At 32.8% G+C, this 21,932-nt stretch overlaps 1 protein-coding gene and 1 long non-coding RNA gene across 2 annotated transcripts; one reads left to right on the forward strand and one right to left on the reverse strand.

Moving 5' to 3' along the window:
- Positions 1 to 11,012: 11,012 nt before the first annotated feature.
- LOC115714513 (uncharacterized) lies at positions 11,013 to 14,922 on the forward strand. Its single transcript, XM_030643239.2, has 2 exons — positions 11,013 to 11,775; positions 14,452 to 14,922. The coding sequence occupies exons 1-2, from the start codon at positions 11,426 to 11,428 to the stop codon at positions 14,489 to 14,491; spliced, it is 390 nt and encodes a 129-aa protein (XP_030499099.2). The 5' UTR covers positions 11,013 to 11,425; the 3' UTR covers positions 14,492 to 14,922.
- Positions 14,923 to 20,968: 6,046 nt separating this feature from the next.
- Positions 20,969 to 21,467, reverse strand: LOC133036726 (uncharacterized). Its single transcript, XR_009687301.1, has 2 exons — positions 21,321 to 21,467; positions 20,969 to 21,223 (listed from the first exon to the last, which is right to left on the reverse strand). It is a non-coding gene; the product is annotated as an uncharacterized LOC133036726 (long non-coding RNA).
- Positions 21,468 to 21,932: the final 465 nt, after the last annotated feature.

Here is a 21,932-nt window from a genome sequence, read left to right on the forward strand (position 1 = left end):
GCCTCTGCAGTTGGAAGTCTAATGTATGCAATGTTATGCACTAGACCTGACAACTGTTATGCTGTTGGAATCGTGAGCAGGTATCAGTCTAATCTAGGACAAGAACATTGGAATGCAGTTCAGTATATTTTGAAATACTTAAAGAGTACAAGGAATCTTGTGTTAGTCTACAAGGGTGGTGCTTTAAATCCCATAGGCTACACTGATTCAGATTTCTAGGCAAGTCTTGAAGACAGGAAATCAACATCTGGGATGGTGTTTACTCTTGGGGGTGGAGCAGTGATTTGGAGAAGTGCTAAACAAACTGCGATATCGGACTCAACTATGGAAGCTGAATACATAGCGACGGCCGAAGTCGCTAAAGAACTTGTACGGCTAAGAAAGTTCTTCACCAGCATAGGAGTTGTTCCTGGAATGGAAAAGCCTCTGGTACTACTCTGTGATAACAATGGAGCAATAGCAAACAGCAAAGAACCTCGAAGCCACAAGAGAAGCAAACACATTGAAAGGAAGTATCACATTATCAGAGAATATGTGGCAAGAGGGGATGTACTAGTTGAGAAAGTTGACACAGAGGACAACCTAGCTGATCCATTCACCAAAGTCTTGGCCGTGACAGCCTTTGAAAAGCTCCGTCAGAATATAGGATTAATTGATATGTACTAATTAGTTTTATATTAGTGCAAGTGGGAGTTTGTTAGGTTTTATGCCCTAAATAAAACTCCATTTCAATGTAATCTATTTTATTCAACATCAATAAAGAAACAGAAGTATTTTTCATTCATTTGTGTATGTTTTGGTTCACTTTATCAATTGCTTGTCTAATTGATTTATAAATTCATCTTAAACCCTTTTCACATACTTGATCATGTTTATTGTGCTGTCATCACATTGGAAAATAAACATGACTATGTGAATAAAGTTTCCTAGATTTATCAGACACAGGGTTTTACTGATATGATAATCTACAACAAGAGTTTACTTGTATTTGGAGAAATACTATGTTCTTTCCAGAACATTGGTTAAAGTAAAGCTCAGGTTGGATGCATGGAGTATGCATCGGAAGGGACCGATATTGAACTTTGATTTAGATTTAATTAAACTTACCGTAAAATCTATTCAAGTCAATATCGCCAAGTTGATCCTAGATCAAATGATCTTAATCCTGTTATGATTAGGCTCAATCTTGAAAGGCTATTCGTGTTCTTTGATTTGTTAGTTAAGCCTACTTTTAGGTCAGGGTGATACGTACATTTTGGGAACACGGTAGTGCAATTGAGTGGGAGCGCTAGCATAAACATGGAATCTATAGCTTCTATCTGGGAAATAGTAAGCAAAGGATGATCTCCTTCGAGCTTGACCAAACGAAAATAAATGGTGGAGATCTCATTTCACATAAGCTGAAATATCATTTATACGGGGTCAAGTGTTTTAAGGATAAAATACATAGTAGGGTGTTACGGTAATTTAATCCCTTTACTGTGTAGATCATTCATATAGAGGATCATTGATCACATTAGGATTATAACAATGGATAACTAATGATGTGTCTATATGGTGGAACATATAGAGTATTCTATATACTGAGAGTGCAATTCTAAGTTCTATGCGTGGATTCAACGAAGAATTAATAAGTTAGTGAATTTTAGTGCTAAATTCTTGATCTACTTATTGGAAGCTCGGTTATATAGACCCATGGTCCCCCCACTAGTTGAGATAATATTGCTTGTAAGACTCATGTAATTGGTTTTGATTAATCAATTATAATTCACGAATTAGACTATGTCTATTTGTGAAATTTTCACTAAGTAAGGTCGAAATTGTAAAGAAAGAGTTAATAGGGACATATTTGTTAATTATGATACTTTGTATGGTTCAATTAATAAATATGATAAATGACAATATTATTTAATAATTATTTATAGTTATTAAATAGTTAGAATTGGCATTTAAATGATCGAATTAGGAAATTGGCATTTTTGAGAAAATCAGATACAAAAGGTGTTAAAATTGCAAAATTGCAAAAATCAAGGCCCAGTCCACCTAGCCAGGGCCGGCCACTTATTTTATCTTTTTAAATTGATTTTTTCATTATTTTAATGCCATATAATTCAATTCTAACCCTAGTGGAATGCTATAAATAGATAGTGAAGGCTTCAGGAAAATTACACTTTCTGAATCAGAAAAACCTGAGCCTCCACTCTCTTCTCTAGCCGCCACTCTCTCTCTCTATTCTTCCTTCATATTTCGAACCTCTCTTAGTGATTAGAGTAGTGCCCACACACATCAAGCAATACCTCAATCATAGTGAGGAAGATCGTGAAGAAAGATCATCAGCAAAGGAGATACAGCATCAAGGATTCAGAGAAGAAGATCCAGGTTCAGATCTTGATAATACTCTGCTACAGAAAGGAATCAAGGGTTAGAGATCTGAACGGAAGGAGTCATTTAATTCCGCTGCACCCAATGTAAGGTTTCTTAAACTTTATATGTGTTTAATTTATCGTTTTAGAAAGTTCATATTTAGGATGTTAATAAACATACTTGTGAGTAGATCTAAGATCCTGGTAAAATAATTTCCAACAGTCATTTCCTTGATATTGTCTCCAATAATCAAAATGTCGTCAACATAAAGGACCAGGAATACTACTACTTGGTCTTCCTTGAGTTGGTAAACACAAAGTTCATCTTCATTCTGAAGAAAGCCGTAGGTCTTGATGATTTCATCAAACCTTTTGTTCCATGAGCGAGAAGCTTGCTTAAGTCCATAGATAGACTTATTTAATTTTCAAACTTTCTTTTCTTGCCCTGGAAGAACATAGCCTTCTGGTTGATCCATATAGATGGTTTCTTCAAGTACCCCATTACGGAAGGCAGTCTTGACATCCATTTGCCAGATTTCATAATCGAAAGCAGCAGCTATGGAGAGAAGAATTCGGATGGATTTGAGCATGGCAACAGGACTAAAAGTTTCCTCATAGTCCACACCTTCTCTTTGGGTATAACCCTTGGCTACAAGTCTAGCTTTAAAAGTTTTGACTTCGCCTCCAGCGCCTCTTTTCTCCTTGTAAACCCACTTACATCCGATTGGATGATAGCCATCTGGTGCGTCTACATATTCCCAGACTTTCTTCTTTTTCATGGAATCCATTTCTGAATCCATGTCGGCTGACCATCGTTTCCGTTGCGGACTAGACATTGCCTGTTTATAGGTTAATGGGTCGTCTTCAATACCGTCACCAACGACCATATTGATTTCACCATCCAAGCCATAACGAGCTGGTTTTGTGAAAACCCTCCCACTACGACGAGGAGCGGTGATCTTCTCAACAGGAACTTTGGTAGTAGTTTTCTCAGTTGGTTCGACTGAGGGAGTGGGATTATCCTCTTCTTGAGTGGAAGAGGACGGAACATTGGAAGGAGTTATATCTGAAAGCATTTCCTCCAACACTACTTTACTTTGTGGTTTGAAATTCTTAATATAGTCATCTTCAAGGAAAGTGGCGTTTGTGGAAACAAACACTTTATCATCCTTGCGACTATAAATAGTCCACCCATAGTCTCTTTAGAATTCCCGACAAACATGCAAACTTCAGTTCACTTTTCAAGTTTTCCATCTTTCTTTCTTAAGACATGAGCAGGGAACCCCCAGATTCTGTAATGGCGTAAGCTAGGTGTACGACCATTCCATAGTTCTAAAGGTGTCTTAGGGATTGATTTAGATGGAACAACATTTAGAATGTCGGTTGCCATCTGAATTGCTTATCCCCAGAAGGACGTGGGTAGAGCTGAATAACTAAGCATGGACCTAACCATTTCCAAAAGCGTGCGATTCCATCTTTCTGCAACTCCATTTTGCTGTGGAGTGCTAGGGGTGGTTAATTGGGATTCAATTCAAAGTTCAATTATATGATCTTTGAACTGCATATCCATATATTTTCCACCCCTATCAGTTCGCAAGATCTTTAATGTTTTACCCAATTGGTTTTGAGCCAATGCTTGAAATTCCTGAAACTTTTCAAATGTTTCAGATTTCTTATGCATAAGGTAAATATGTCCATATCTAGAGTAATCGTCAATGAAAGTGACAAAGTACTCATAACCACCTCGGGCTCTTACATTCAAAGGTCCGCAAACATCTGAATGCATTAACCCTAGGGGTTGTTTGGCACGCTCTCCCTTTGCAGAGAAAGAACGTTTGATCATCTTTCCTTCTAGGCAAGACTCACAAACAGGTAATTCACCTAAGATGACATTTTTCAATGGACCGTCTTTGGTTAGCCTATTTAGTCGGTCATAGCCTATGTGACCCAAACGTAAATGCCATAGATATGTTTCATTATCATCATCGATCTTTTGCTTTTTGTGGTTTCTAGGTTTAGCTACTTTAAAAAGTTAGTTATGTAGGGCAAATGGTGTTTCTGGTCTAAGAACATAAAGCCCCTGTTCCATGGATGCAACACAAATATGAATGTCATTTCGAGAAATGGTAGAACCAGAACTCAAAAAATCTAATTTGTATTGTTGCAATTGTAAGCATGAAACAGAAACCAAGTTTCTACTGAAATTTGGAATGTATAAGACATTGTCTAATTCTAAAATTTTGTTTTGAAACTTGAGTTTGGCTTTTCCTCTAGCTCTAACCGAAACCATTTCACCATTACCAACCTTAAGTTTCAACTCTCTGGATTTCAAAAAATTCCATTTCTCAAGCAATTGCAATGAACAACTTTCATGGTTTGTAGACCCAAAATCAAGAATCCAAATGGATTTATCATTCTCTAAAACACATGATTCGAAGACTAAAGCATCACTGCTTATTCGTTTGTGAATTGTTGTTCTTGCTAGTTCATTTTGTTGTGAAGTATAATTTGAGGAAGTGGATCCACTTTCTCTTATCTTCTCAACTAAGCTTGAAATTGTAGGATTTATGGAGTTATGAACTATTTTCTCTTCAGAGTGAACAATTCCCAGCTTACCTGCTTTCTGGAATTTCATGTTCATCATGAGCACATTTGAAGTATTACTCTGACCAGGAGTTTTATTCATATCTTCAAGTTCATTTGCTAAGAAATTAACTAGGAGTGGATTGGGATGAGGGTTATTGGCACTACAATACATCAATAAAACAGAAGTAAGGTTTTGGTTCAAATTCATACACAAGTTCAGAAAATAACGAATAATCACTTATGTTATAAAAAATACTAAATCTAACATAGTTTATTTTCCAAGGTTTCCAACATAATGAAATACAGTGTCCCGGTACGCGAGAGTCAAAGATAACATTATTTGAATAGAGTAGTCAGCTCATCTAAAATAAAACCATTTTAGCAACCTTTTATTCGATCAAAATGAGAATCCAACGTTGTCCCGGTAGGCGAGAGTCAAGGTTATTCTCATTTTATGAGCTTCCACCATTGTTTCATGTTTTATGAGTTTATCTCTAAGTAGTCACCGTAGGGGAGAGTCTAATAGAGACAAAAACTCACAAAACACTTATCAAATGAGATCTTACGGTGTTAAAAGTTTTCAACGAATAACCATCCATAAGGGGGACGAAGTCTAGCGTCTCGAGGTTATATTGAAAAAATTTAACTATTGTAAGACCAACAATAGAGATCGAATATCTTTTTGATTAAAGCTCATTATTTAAAAAAAAATATGTATTTTATTTAATCATCTGTTCCATATTTTAATAATGAAAAATTACAAATTAAAGTTGGTTTAAATAAAAAATCAACTTTAATTAAATTTCAATTATTATTTAAATTCGAAAAATAAATTCGAAAATAATGGAACAAATTTGAAAATATCTTGTTTAAGTTGTTTAGAAGAAACTAAAAAATCAACTTAAATATCTTTCAAATTAGATTTAATTAAATATAAAATTAAGTTGTAACCACTTAATTTGAAAATATTCCATTTTAAGTTAATATTTGAAAAAATATCAACTTAAAAAATATCTAAAGAATCTTAATAACTAATTCCTAAAATTCCTTAACTTAATTTTGAAATTTGAAATTCAAAAGATATTCAGATTTAAGTTGATTAGTTAAAGATAACTAATATTTTCAACTTAAATAGGAATATTTAATGAAAAATTTAAATTAACCTTTAGAAAGAATCTAGTTGGTTATAATTCTATATTTAATTAAATACAAGAAAATACATATAGTTTAGCTTAGAATATAATTCATTAAACTATGTTTTCTTAAATTAATTTCAAAATAAATGAAATTAATTATGTTGCTAATCAATTTTATTAGGTTAAACTAATTTAATTAACCTAGTACAGTTATTCAAATCAGGCAAATGGGCCTTCACAATTGGTGTAGTACATGTGAGGGGGAGCTGGGTTCAGTATGTCGTACCCACTTCTATGGCCCCCAACTCTCATACAAGGCCCAAAAGAGAGGAATTTAACCTTAAAATGAACAACTGTTATTAATTGAATAAGCCCAAAAAGTAAATGGGCCTAAATAAAATCTATCAAAAACTATGATATTTTATTTAGCAACAACAACCTATATGCATCTATAACAAAATTAAACATATAGGCTCACACAGGCACACACTTGGATGGGTCCTCATGTTGCTAGGTCATACACAGATGAAAGAAGATTGTAAAATTTACCTGTTACAAATTATTTACTTGACCTATTGACAATTGAACCATGGGTTAAAATCAGATCATTGGATCTGTCAACAAGTTAACCATGGCAATTTAGATCAAGCAATAATAGGTTTTATAAAACTTACAAACAAGCTAAAACACATACTCCTGCAACAAGATGAATTGGATAGTTGGATGTAGGATTTATTTAATTTTAAATAACTATTTTCGAAAAAAATATTTAAATAATTAAAAAAAAAATTCAGTATTTAAATAAAATAAAATAGAAAAAATTTAAAATTAAACCTACAATTTTGAAAAATTAGGTTTCAACTAACCTAAATATCATTTCAAAAATAATTGTTAACCACCTTTTAAATTTTTAAAGTTATTTTATAAATTAAATATAAAATAAAAAAAAAATATTTTTTTAGATTTTATAATTTAATTTAAATAAAAAATAACAAAATTTAAAAGTTAGCAAAATATCTTACTTCTATTTAAAATTACATGATTATAGTAATCTTATTTTAATTTAAATAAGGTCAAATAATTTTAAAAAAAAATCAATTTAAAAAATATTTAATATCTGACCTTCAAATTTAAAAAATAAGATAAAATAATCAAATTTAAAAATAAGATATAAAATCAAGCAAAAAAGATAGATTTTTACTTGTTTTCAAATTCAAATTACACTAATATCTAAAATTAAATTTAAAAAATTCAAATTAATTTATTTCTGATATTAGATTTGAAAATTGAAAAGTACAAATCAAAATACAAAACTACACAAAAAATCGGAAGTTAATTCCATGAAATAGCATGAAAAAACGAAGAAAAACGAAAAAATTGCGAGCTCTACGTACAGTATGCATTGCATACTGTCCGCGCGCGGGCTAAGGAGGGCCTGACCGAGAAATGCCAGCGCAGGAAGCTGCATGCAGCCTCTCTGCGCGGGGAATCCTCAGTTTCAGACACGAATTCGTGTCCTAGCGCATGCTGTCCGAGGGAAGCCCCTCATGCGCGCGCATGGTGCAGTGACACCATCCAGATATTTTTCGAAACTTCAAAAAATCATAACTAATTCAAATAAAATCGAAATTGAGTTCTATAAAAAAGTAAATTGCTTAATTTTTTCCATACTATCCAACAAAAATAATTCCAGAAACAGATATTCAATTATTTTTCTCGAAAATTCACAAACATCAATCAATCATCATATAACACACAAAACAACATGATACCATCCAAAATACAAACAAATCGTTTTAAGTCCAAATTTCTTGCAAGCAAATCAATTACCATGGCTCTGAGCTGGGCGGCTTCCGAGAGGGTGGCAGGAAAATTCTACAACATACGTCTCCTGTACCCCTTGCAGATCCATCTTCTCTTTCAGTGTACATCTTCAAGGTTGGCATTTTAAACTTGTGGGGCAACGCCAGGAGATTGATCTGAGGGGAGAAAGGGGTTCTACGTGCTCCGTCCAACTCGAGATCATTGTTTCTCTGTCCGACCATGCCTTGGAACATATTCTTTATTCGTTCAGTTGTGCCTGCACAGCTTGACTAACCTGTTTGGCATTTTGACCGATCTGAGTTATGTTAGTATCTTTCTGAGCAGGACTTTGAGCATGGGTTTCGGGCTGCACGATTGGCGTGTCAAGCTGATCGTCTACTCCTCTTCTCCTATTTAGATCGTTTCTGAGATCATGAGTCGTCCCCAACCTATCAAATACAGAAGCGCCTGACTATCTCAGTGATTGGTTGGTTTGGCTAATGTGCTGACCGACACTATTAACCTGGTTGGAATTACCGGGTATGACTTCTCTAGATGAATTACTAGACAAGGTCTGCCCACCTACTGCTTGGCCCATATGTGGAACCTGTGACCAGAGATTTGGTGGCTGACCATTTATAGTCTGAGAAGTATTCATCGCTGGATCTTCGTCCGTTTCACCCAAGGGGATGACATTCGGGGGTTGTTGCCCGACAGATTGTTAGGCTCTTCGTATCAGCACAATGGCTTGCTGACTATGATTGTCAATCTCCGCATGATGAGCCCTTAACGCTTCCATCTCTTTGTCCCTCCATTCGGCAAACATGCGCCTTTGCTCCTCGAACGCGAGATTTACTGCAGCGCGGAGTTCCTCCTGATCATGATGTAGGGTGTTAGTATGACCCTGCATGAGTCCAAGAGCAGCACGAAGGTTTTGGATCTCAGTGTCATCTCCAATGGTTGTTTGAACATTGGTAGCGGGCGAAACGGTTGTGTTATGAATGCCCTGGTTGGCTGCTGAACTAGTTTTCCCAGTCTCTTGTACACCAGGGGCGATTTCATCCACAGGAGTCGTCACACCGTGACCTGCGTTTGACAGTTGTCCGGGATTAACAGTTAGTGGAATCCTTGTGTTTCTCGGGTTCTACAATGCAGGATCCACCGCCTATGGATTTGCCGGATCAACCACGCCCCTACGAGTCTCTACCACCATCGTACTTGTGATTAAATTTAGAATGAAGAGCAATTCTTGATCCTGCTCTCAATGAAAGTACCAAAATATTGACCTCGCTTTTAGCCAACGACAGTGAGTCTAATTTAGTAAGAGACAAGTAATTTATAACGAGTGAAATATAATAAAGCAATATAAAGACACAGGAATTTTATAGAGGTTCAGCCCCGAGCAGTTCGGTAATAGCCTAATCCTCGTTATTTGCATTAACTCAAGAACAAGGAAAAATGTTCCTTTTCTTATAGCTCTTACAACAGTATCTCTGAATATCAATTCTTAGAAAATATCTCTCAACTAAAATGTTTGCGACCCTCTACCCAGTGAATATGTATCACTATTTATAGGGCTATGAGCTTGGAGAGGAAGTATTTTCCTTCTCGTTACAATTGATATAAGCAGAATGATTGCATAGTAAATACAGAATACATTGATCGTGGGATTTGGACAGCTTGCCATATCTCTGTAATCTGATCCCCAAGTTATAGGGATTTCCTTGATGACTCACGATGCAAAAGCTGGATTTGATAAGTGTTTGTCGTTCTGTGCGGGTTACTGACTTCTTCGTCTTGAGCATGCATATGAGGTATCCTGTTCGGACAATATCTTGCGAGCAGATACCCAGAGTTGATTCCACGTGTCAGCATCGTGTGATGCCACGTCAAAGTGCAAAAATTAGGATAACACTTCTTTCTTCTTCTTTTTCTACAAAACCCCTCCCAGCCCTCTCTTTCTCTCTCTCGTCTCACCACCGGAGCCGAAGCACCGAGATCGGAGGTGGAGGCAGAGTTGGTCGACGTCGCACAAACCCTCTCTCTCTCTCTCTCGCTCTCTCTCTTTGTGGTGGTCGCCAGAGTTGGTCGATGTCACAAAAAGTGGTCGGGGGTGGTCGCCGGGGTTGGTCGACGTCGCAAAAGAGGGCACAAGGGGGTCGAGTTTGGTAGGTTTTTTAGTGAAGAAGAAGAAGAAGAAAAGAAAAAGGAAAGAGAAAAAAAAGCAGAAAAGAAAATAAAAAAATAATAATTTTTTTATAATTTATTTTTTGTAATTTTTAATTTATTTTTTTTTTAATTTTTAATTTTTAATTTTTTTTCCTGATTTATTAATTTTTTAAATATTTATAATTATTTTTAAAAATTAATTTTACGTGGACCACTAAAAACTTGCCACGTGTACATGTGGACAGTCCACCGTGACACTTAACTGTGATTTTTGGACGGAGGTGTGCAGAGCAAAACGGAACCAAGGTTTAGGTAGTTATGCCGCCAAAATTTCAATTTGTGTGGTTAAGTGTTACAAATCGTAAAATTCAAGTAGTTTAGCTACCAATATCCCTTAAAAAAATAAAGTTTGAGTAGTTTTACCACTAACATCTCTTTATTAAATTAAGAGGTGTGAAACTCAACATTAAGTTGCACCAAGGGCAATAATATGGGGTATTGTAGTGCTTAATTGCTTAAGACGCTACTTATATTTTTCAATTTTTAATTCTGTATATATTTACATGAAATTAATCACTAACGTACATCGTAAACATGCTCCTTAATTAACATATCTATACCAGCCCCTGTTCGGGACTTATACTTAAGGAAGCAATCCTTGGTGTAGATCGTAGAGCATCTTTTATGTATTTTTTACATAACAAATTACAAATGATCAGACGAAGTGATTTGATGTCACTGCGGCAATCCAATCATTCTTCTGTCTTTTTATTCCAAAAAAAAAAAAAAATTCATTCTCCTGTCTTTAATTACTTTTGTGTACGTAAAGTGTGGTGTTTTGGTATATGGTAATTAATTATTAATATGAAAAAGTATATGAGGGTGCATGAAAATACACAAATGCAAAGCAAGAAAAGAAGTGTCTCGTATCGAAACCTTCTCAGTATAAAGCAAAGTGGTTCCCTCCATGTCACGTTCGAAACCAACTAAGCACATTTCTATCTTTCTCTCTCTGTTTCCCTCTCTATATCTACGTTCGAGAAAAGTAAAACAGAATCCTTCAACCTAACTATAAGAAAACCAACTCACCCCCTTAACCCCATGAAGTAAAATTAAAAAAAAAAAATCATACTACAAATCAATCTCTCTCTTGAGACATATGTTGTCTTTGTTTCTTTTCCTTTGCCTTATTATTAACTAACTCTTTCACCAACAATTTACATATATAATCCGAGAATTTCATTCTCTATTTTATATAATATATAAGCATATAAATTTATATTTTTCATGATCTAAATCCTCCAAGTACAAGGGCATCTCTTCTCCAGCAACTAGAGAATATATATATAATTAAAGGAAAAAGGAAATATGGGTAGTAGTAGCAGTAATAGTACTAGCAGTAGAAGTAGTATTAGTTTTCACCTTTTAAAGAGTTTGGTTCGAGGGCTTGCAGTGGTGGGGCTTATGTGGATTTTGTTGGCTGGAACTACGCCGGAGGGGACAACAGGGACCACCACCACACGCACTACTACTACTACTACAAGTACTACACCTCATACTAAATCAAACTTGGCACCAACGGAGTCCGCTGGAAAAATCAAAGGAAACGACCACGTGGTCGTTGTAGGAAAGGAGAAGCTTGCTCATCCAAAGTTGGATCTTATTAATTACATGAGCAAACGAAGAGTTCCTAATGGGCCAGATCCCATTCATAACAGGTACTCCTACTACTCGCTTCGTTTTACACACACACATTTATATTTGTATTTTTTATTGTTTCACGTAGATCCATATCTTGCTATATAATCGATGTACATCTACTGTGTTTAATTTGGACGTCTACATATATATATGTACACACGCAATTTATTTATCAAATTTATAAAGCTATATCTTGTTTTGGTATATATATAATAAAATAAATTATTTTCTTATTTTTTTAATCAGGAAATTGTATAACAAACAAAAAGAAACTAATTATCATAACTGAAACCATTCTCTTTTTTTTTATTGTTTTAATGGTAATATTTAGACCGGTATTTCTATGCTTTATATTCATTTGTACCAGTTTGACACATCTTTCAACTGTTTGCATCTTGTTATTCTAAAAGTAATTATTTCTATTAATCCAAATTTGATAAACCTAAGCTTGCTCTTATCCACATAATTGCCGTCCTTAGTAACAAGCAGTCCCTCGGCATCCCAACCATGTTTTGATTTCATCAATACGTGCTACTAAAACCACAATCAAAAAAGATATATGTTCAATAGTTTCACATAAAATAAAATATTATTTCCTAACAAAAATATAATTCTTTGTTTGTTCAATTATATGTATATTGTTATTAAGAAAATGATAGGCCATGGAGGTTTTCGGTAGTCCGATAATTTACAATTCATAGGGACTGATATTAAGAAACGGAAACATAGAAATTTTACACATAAGTGATCACGCATATAGCTACCAATTCGGGATTTGCGGCGAACCCTCTTTATGTTTTAATTTTTATATATTTAACTCTCTTATTTTTTTTTGTGGCGAAATTTCCTTAAATTTACTTTTTTTTTGTAAATTTAAGATGTCAGGAAGATATTCGCGTTAAATACAAACTGAGTTACTGCTGTATCGATTTCGAAGTTTTACTATTACATATAAGTGTATATAGTGGTCATCCAGTTAATATTTAATAGTAGTATTTAACTGACGTATTTACCAAGAAAAATAAATTTGAGAGAGTTTTGCTAAAAAAAAATAAAAAAATTAAGTATATAAAAATTAAAATATAAAAAAATTTCACCATAAATATTTGCTCTATAAAATATTCTATGCCGCGAAAAGACTAGCGCAATAATTTACCTTTCATTCTTTACTGACTGTTACATTGATGTTTTATTGTTCTCCAGGTGCATATTATTATTTTAAAATATAACTAAAGTTTATTTTTGCTTTATTCCCTTTTCCATAACCATATTTATTCATAGTTAATTATCGTTCGATCCTGAGCACATTATATATATTGTGATAATGTGCTGTAATAATAATTAGCTTTGCATGGAATCTTTATCTCCTTTTGTTTTGTCCTTTACCAAATTATGATTAGCCGAAACGTATCAGCTTAATTGTTTACTAATATATGTATGTATAATTATAGCTAATACAATAATAACCACAATAATAACAATAACAAAAAGTATTTTCTGATAAGCTTTAAAACACATGCCAAAGTACTTTTATTGTCTTCTATTGCAAAATTGTTAGGTAGTCCCACTATATGTAAAAATATAATACTATATAAGATATATAAACTACCCTTATTATCAATTCTTTTGAGATAAAACTCAAGTATGTCACCATACACTCATCCCATCCAACTATCATACTTCCAAATTCCAAAGGGAAATTTGATTTTCTATACTTAGAAAATCAAAAAAAAATTTCCCTAAACCAAAAATTTAAAACCTAAAAAAACTATTCATTTCTTTTCAAAACCCCAAAAATACCCCCCTCACAATATTCTCTCTCTCTGCATCATCTCTCTCTCCCTCTATCTCACCCCAACCGCCCACCCTCACCCGAACCACCCTCACCCACCCACGTCAACCCCAACGCCGATCACCACCCTCACCCCCGTCGACCACGACCCCAACCCCTCCGACCCCAACCCCAACCCGAAAGACCAACCCCAGTCTCTGAAACTTTTTTTTTTTCCTGCGATTTGAGAGAGGGAAGAAGACGTAGGTTCTGATGGTCGGACCTTGGGGGTCCGATGGGTCCGACCATCGGACCCATCGGACCCCCAAGGTCCGACCGGTTGTTTTTAATTTTTTTTTTTTTTTTTTTTTTTCGCGATTTTGGAGAGAGAGGAAGAAAGAGGTTGATGGTCGGACCTTCGGGTCCGATGGGTCCGACCATCGGACCCATCGGACCCGAAGGTCCGACCGGCTTTTAATTTTTTTTTTTTTCCCCGCGATTTGAGAGAGAGGGGAAGAGAGAGGTCCGATGGTCGGACCCCATCGGACCCCATGGTCCGACCATCGGACCTGGGGTGTGGGATTATTGGGACCGGCTAGATAGAGAGAGAAAGAGAGATAGTTTTAGTTTGGGGGTATTTTTGGGGTTTTGAAAAAAAAGGTATAGTTTTTTTAGGGTTTAAATTATTGGTTTAGAAATCAAATTTTTTGATTTTCTAAGTATAGAAAATCAAATTTCCCATTCCAAATTCCAAATTCCAAATTAAGTGTTTGTTAAGGCATACATAGCAAAGATAACACTTTAATTATAGTCTATATGATAATAATAATATTTTGTCTTAGCAAAAAAAAAAATAATAATATTTTGTGTTGTAAATTACTAATTAATTATTAATGTATATGTGTATATTTATTTTTTTCAGGAGAGCTGGAAAGTCGGGAAGACCTCCTGGTCAAGCTTAGCCCTTACCAATTTAGGAATACTATATAGCTAGCTTAACGAGCAAAAAGAGCAGATATATAAAATGACACAAATGAGCATATCTACAATCATGTTTTCCTTAATCTTTTAGAAATGGGGTTATGAAATTATTAATTCCTGCTGCTCATATCTGAAAAAGTTTTCTCGATCCCCAGCCCACTCATGGAGTAATATAACTTCAAAGTCTTTTTCACCTATATAGCGCTACGCCGCTATTAATTTTCTCGATTGAGAGGTTTACGGAAAATACCATATCCGCCAGACAAACGAGCTTATTAGCTTGCATAAAATACACTCGAAATAATTCAGTGAGAGATAAAAGTACTGTTTCTACAAATCTTGCCTCTTATATATTAGCATTCAATACAGTTAATATATATTATATATATAAATACATCAGCCTGTTTATAGTGAGTGTATGTGAAATATATTTATAATATTCTTGTTGTAAAGTTACATTTCACTAATGAAAATAATATTTTTTAAGAGAATATAGAAAAAGGAAAAAAAAAAAAGAAAGCAACCCAAAAAGCTAGATATGTGTATAAAGCAAGCAACAGCCATTCCATTTCATGCATATCAGTTATGATATGTATCCATGGAGAGAAACCATGAATTTATCCAACAAATCTCAAATAATAATTAAAGAATGATCATCGGCTTTTACACTGTTCGAAAATTCTTTTATTCTTTTAATTTAAAAATCTACCTACGCATTTAAATATATGGGATTTAGTTCCATCTAAAGCAAATCTCACCTATTAAAGTTGTTTTAGTTTCTTGGAGACGCTTATATATATATATACATATATATATATTTATCTTCTTCTGTTGGTGCTTTTTCATGGATTCCTTTGGTTTAGGTGCCTCAACTACTGTTTTGGTCTTTGGTCCGGTCAAGCTATATAGCTTCTTATTCTTTCTTTTTATATATATATTTATTTCTTTCATTCTAGTTTTTTTATTTGGCTAATGGAGTTTATAGTGTCGTGAAATCAAATAAAAAGAAAACGAAAAAGGCAAGATTAGAGAGATACGGTCTAATTCAGTCTGTTGTTCCAAAGAGAAAAATCAAATGAGGCTCTTTCCTTAAGCTTTTCGTGCTCTCTTCTTTTTTGGGGGGAAGAGAAGAAGCAAAGGCTGACTATGAAGTGGGTTTCAAATAAGGGTTAATTACTAAAAAGGAAAAGAAGAAAGAAACAACTTGGAGAAATATAAAAAATTGTTACTTTTGCAGTTCCCCATGTGATGAGACATTAATTACCACAATAACCACCAATCTTTATTCTATTTCTTGCACAAATCCTTAGTTGGCTGTGTTTGAGCCCAATAAGATGATGCAGAAATATTTCAAGCCCAAGCAACATCTACTAGTAGTAGAAATTACATGAAACTATTGGAATTTTCGAAGTGTGTACAAATTTATGACATATGTATATATATTTTTTTTAATTTAATTGGGCTGTCAACTTAAAAATATATATGTATATATATATTGTGTGGTTTTTATTCCTGCCATAATTTTGTAATATATTTTTGTATTTTCATATTGAGGACGTACTTTGAACCCGAGTAGATCCTTCTGTCTATCTAGGAATCCATTTTCTTCAAAACACATTCTTCAATCTCGAACATAAACGTTGCTTTTACTACTACAAAACAAGCTAGAGGCGCTTTTTTCAGTATAATAATTAATAACTGACGCTATAGAGTTGAAAATTTTTGGAAGGGAATTTGACGCCACTTTTGGCGTCGGTTATTTCTGGCGTCAGTTATTTCCAAATAACCGACGCTAAAAGGATTTATAACCCTAGCCCATTCCTTCGTCTTCCTCATTCGATCAGCCAACCCAAAAATCCTCAAATCAAAGAAACCCCAAACCCGCTCCGCCAACCACCACGGAAAATTACCCCATTTCACCATTTTTTATTTTAGCTCATTTTTGTATCTAAATCTTCTATTTTTCATACCGAAAACTATATACCTGCAAATATCACATTTTCCTCATTTTTTAGAGTAAACCGAAGGTAGAGGTAGTGGTTGTGGTGGTTATACCTCCGGCAACTGTTTTTAGTGGAGAAAACATTGTATCTCAACGTCTATTAAGGTATAAATCTAATTTCTACTAATTTTAGTAATGTACATTGCTTTATTTTTTATTTTATAAATTTTTTAGGGTTTTTCTATATTATTATATATGTATTATGTTGTATTGAATATGTATTGTGTGTATATATATTGTGAATGAGAAATGTGATATAGGAGAGTATATATGTATATATTTTGTGTTGTATTGAATATGTATTGTGTGTATATATATTGTGAATGAGAAATGTGATATAGGAGAATATTTTATATATTGTATATGTATATGTTGAGTATTTTAAACTAATAGTTTTGTTCATTAAATATTGTGATGAGAATGAGATAGGAGAGTATTAAAATAAAAGTTTAGAAATTAATTTCTATAAAATTAGTTTAGAAACAAAAATTTAGAAATTAACTATATTTTGTATGAATTGTTTTTTTTTTATTTTCAATTTTATTCGTGTGTTTTTATTTTTTTAGTAGCTAGTAAATAGTTATTACAACTATTTAGCAAGTTACTAATTTTCATTCATATTCATGTATTTTTATTACTAACTAGTTGCTCATAAATTATATAAGTAGTAAGTAGCTAAATAAAGAAATTGGTAATTTTGTAGTATTTCTTTATGTTGTAGGTTGTGAGGTCAATTTGCAAGGATTCAACTTATTGGGTGTTCATCGGTTTCAAGGTAGCTCAAGGTATACATTTACTAACTTTTATTATAAATTAATTATGAATGCTTAGTAGAGTTTGAATATCTTAAATATTCATCCGTAGTGAAGTAGGTTCTGTGAATACATGTACTGCAGTCGGATGGGTGGTAAACTTTTATATTGCTAAATGTTGTTGTGATTATTTTATATTGTTTTGAATTGTGTTTTGTTGTTATTAATAGGTTTGAATTTTTTTAGAAATGTTCATTATAGCCGTTATGCTGCCAAAATTTCGGTAAAATTAGGATAATATTTGATTTTTTTTCTCTTAAACTTGGTTGTTAGGATTTTATCGGAAGTGACTTTATCGGAAGTCAAGTACATAATTTTTAGTTTAAGGTATGCTTTCTTTAACTTACTTTTATAAGAATGTTTTTTTATATATATTTAGATAACTCTTAAATACTAATTAGAGTAATTTTAGAATAATAATGATGTAATACATAGGATAGATATAGTAGGCTAAAAAAAAAAAAGAAATACAAAAAATGGTCTAATGAGATTTGAACTTGTGACCAAAAAGATAAATTGATAAGTCTTTACCAATATACCAAAACACAATCTTTATATAAATTAACTACTATGATTTTATTTAAATATTAGAAGAGATAAAAGAAAATTAGTATTGCACATTTCATTGTAGTAGAATTAACAAATACATCACAAATATTGATTCTAATACTTAACATTAGAATTTTATTAGTTTATTTTAAGTAAAATAGCAAAATAAAACAAAAAAAATTAGGTGAAACGGGTGCATAACATGATTTTAGTATGCAAAGTTTAGCCCTTTCTCTAATTTTTTTCATTTATTTTGGTCCTTAAATTATTGTTTTATTTTATTGGTCTTGAAAAATTTAAATATATAAATTATAAAATTACATAAAAATTAAAATATATTACACAACATTTATTATTTAACAAACTAATTATCACACAAAACATAACTTAAAAAAATTATAAAAAATATACTAATGTACTACAAAAATACAAACACATAATGTCAAATATAAAATATTAATAAAAAGATAGTTAATATATAAACACTTAAATTAATGTAAATGTATATTTATTTAACTTTTCAATTTAACTTTTATTCATGCTTATTAGATATAATTTATACTTAATTTAATTATATTAATAATAAAAAAATATATATAAATTATGCTAAAAGACGAAATTTTAACGCTGGAAAACACCAAGACCCTATGGCGTCGGTTTTTTCATATCAACCGATGCCAAAGGGTACCTATGGCGTCAGTTTTTTCATAATAACCGACTCCATAGGTACCCTTTGGCATCGGTTGTTATGAAAAAATCGATGCCATAGGTACCCTTTGGCGTCGGTTGTTATGAACCCTACAGCGTTACCTGGAACAGCGTCGGTAGTGAATTTCGCCTAAACTAACGCCAAAACCCCTTAAAAATCGCCACTAAAGTCCAATTTTGTAGTAGTGTTTCAATAGTTCATTCCATCTTCGATCAGCACCCACCACCCTTCGGTTGTCGACCCAAGCTCTGATAGCTGAAATTTTAGTGTGCCAGACCCTAGCAAAACCCGTGTCCAAGTGGAGCCCCTCTTTTCTTTTCTTTTTTTTGAAATTAAACTCTTATTAATAATAATTGAGTTTAATACATCAATAAAAAATGATTAAAAAGTATCAATCCAAGCTCTTTCACAATCCACCCTAAGTGCATGGGCAACTAATTCATGAACGGAGACATGAACTAGGAATGCCTCAAGAAAACTGGAAAGTAAACTAGCCAAATCAACTAAGAAAGCGTCCAAATCATTACATCAAGTGAAACGCTTAGAAAAAGCAGAGATCAAAACTAAACAATCAGACTCTTGAAATGAATAGAAAGCTCCAACAAACAAGAAAGACCAATCTAGCCCTTCCATCAAAATAAGTGTTCTTTGCTTGAATAATTGAAAGTTTTCCTACAAAAATAACAAAACAAAGAATGAGTTCTTACAAAATATCTTGTAACATGAAGTAAACTAACTATAGAAAATAATCATAAAATAAGCAAAGAAAAATAAAAAACTTATCTCATTTAAGTAACTCCAAAAGTGACCTTGAAAACCTCCATATACAGTCACCAAATAAAACAAATAAAACAAAACAAAAAGTACCATACTATAACATTACATAAACAAACATAAAACATAATCCAAATATATTTAAATTACCAATAATTAGTAAATTTAAAAAATTAACCAACATATATTATAATTAAAATATTTAACAGTAACAAAAACTTTTATAAAATTTGAAATTTGTATCAACACTGTATAGAAATAACAAACTTAAAGATTTGAAAAAGGATTCTCAATCAAAATAAGTTAAAAGGTAAAAAAAAATAATAGATATTGTAATTACAATTTAGATTAAAATAATAAATTAGATTAAAAATTTTACTATGAAAAATTAGAGAAGGCTTAGCTAATAATTTGTTTGAAATACTAATATTTGACTACAAATAAATGAAAGGATGAGAGTAATTAAATAAAAGTATTCACGAAATAATTACAGTTATATATATATTTTAATATACAATAATTTTGTAAGAAAATTAAATATTAATTAGGCACGTAATGATATAACCAAAAAACTCTCCACCACTTTCAACAAACCAGCCAAGCAGCCATTAGTAACTGTTGCATGAGTAACCACCCCGGCCATTAGTGACAAACAAAAACCACAAAAAATTTGACAATGGCATAGTGATATGGTCACGCATCAACAAAAAAGCAAAAATATAAAAACAAATATTTTAAAAATGAATATAAATTTTGAAAGAGATATTTAGTGCTCTAAAAGATGTTTGAGAGCAAATAAATTGTAATTACATACCATAATCATGAAGAGAATAGATTTTTTTTGAAATAATGAATATAAGAATTTAAGAATATAGGTAGGAACGAAAAAACCCGGAGCTTCGATGCTATCGTTCGTAGGACACTTTGATTACTCAAAGCAACCTTAAACTGGATCTCTTTTCTTCTTCCTAATCTCATCCATATTTAAAAACGCCAAGCTAAATCTCATCTTCTCCAAATTGAAAAATAGTTTCCAAAGACAAAATCCTTCACCAATTGCATCGATCTCAAGAAAGCTTCGCCTGTGACTATCAAAGATATCGGATCGTCGGCAAGATGCTCGAGCCTCCGCTGCCAGTGAGTGCTCGAAGGCTTTGTCTTTGGAGTCCTAATGACCAAAATTCTGGCGTATTTGGTAACAAACCCACAACCAGTATCAATGGCAGTTCTGATCACTACTACAAAAATCCCATTTAGAGGCAGTTTTTAAGCCCTTTCAGCGTTGGTTTTTGCGAAATTCGCTTTCGATGATGATCAGGGTGACGCTAAAGGGTTTTGAGGAACCGACGCCACATATACCCCTATGGCGTCGGTTATTAACTAAGAACCGACGCCATAGGGGTATATATGCCGTCGGTTCCTAGCTAATAACCGACGCCGTATGTGGCGTAGGAACCGACGCCAAAAGTGAGCAGATTTCAATTTTTTCAAATTTAATTATATAATTTATTTTAATTATATATTTATTAATTTATATATTATTTTATTTAATTTAAATTACATATTTATTTTTTAAAATGTAAATTAAATATTATTTAAATTAATTTTAAAATTGGCTAAAATACATAATTTCATTTCATAAAAGTAATTAAATATTACACAAACACTTATGTAAAATTAGTCAAAAATATTAATAAGTTAATAAATCTAACTACAAGCTAATCTAAAAAAATTACATAATGAAGAAAAATTCTTGGGCCTTTCAACCTCAATCGTCATCGTGAATCAGCGCCATCAATCGTTCTATCCACTTTCGCTGTAATGGTAACAATTCAGTTTTTGGATCGTATTGCTTCTTACCCCCAAACTGTTAAAAAAATTAAAAATTTATATTAGTTTATATATATATGTATATTATATATTTGTTATTATAATAAATACTATAATCTATAATTAAAACTTACAGCTTTTTGATCTTGTATGTAACGGTTGGGGTTTGCACGTGCGATGATGTCAGTCATATATTTCAAAACATAAAAACCACATTCTTGGCTTTTAGGTTGTCTTGGACAATTTGCTTGTGAAATTCTTTGCCACAGGCCAAGATACTCATGTGCGTCCCCTATGTATCTGAATGCACTGTTTTGAAAAATTATATTAGCATTTCAATTCATTAGTTAATTTAAATTTGTTACATAAGAAGTCATTAAATTATTACCTTCTGATCATTTGAGTAATTTCTTTAGGAATTGGGCGACCACGTACACGGTCTAAATAGATAATTTTCTTTGGCGTAACCACCACTAGCGTCCAATGCTCACTAGAAAATTATATTGGAATATAAGTAAGATAGTATAAAAATAATTTGAAGTCATAATATAGAAATGAACAATTAGCACTAAAGAATTAAATAGAGTTTACACGATATTCCAAGGAATAAAGAACATTTGGTGGTTGTTATTCATTAATGATAACCAATCAGCCAATCGTCTTGCCGCATCGTCAAAAGACTGACTCTTTTCTTCATCGGTTTTCCCATGCACTACGAGAAGCTTTGGGTCGTAAAACTTGAAAAT

Source organism: Cannabis sativa, chromosome 4 (genome assembly GCF_029168945.1).
Source record: "Cannabis sativa cultivar Pink pepper isolate KNU-18-1 chromosome 4, ASM2916894v1, whole genome shotgun sequence".
Classification (NCBI taxonomy): Eukaryota; Viridiplantae; Streptophyta; class Magnoliopsida; order Rosales; family Cannabaceae; genus Cannabis; species Cannabis sativa.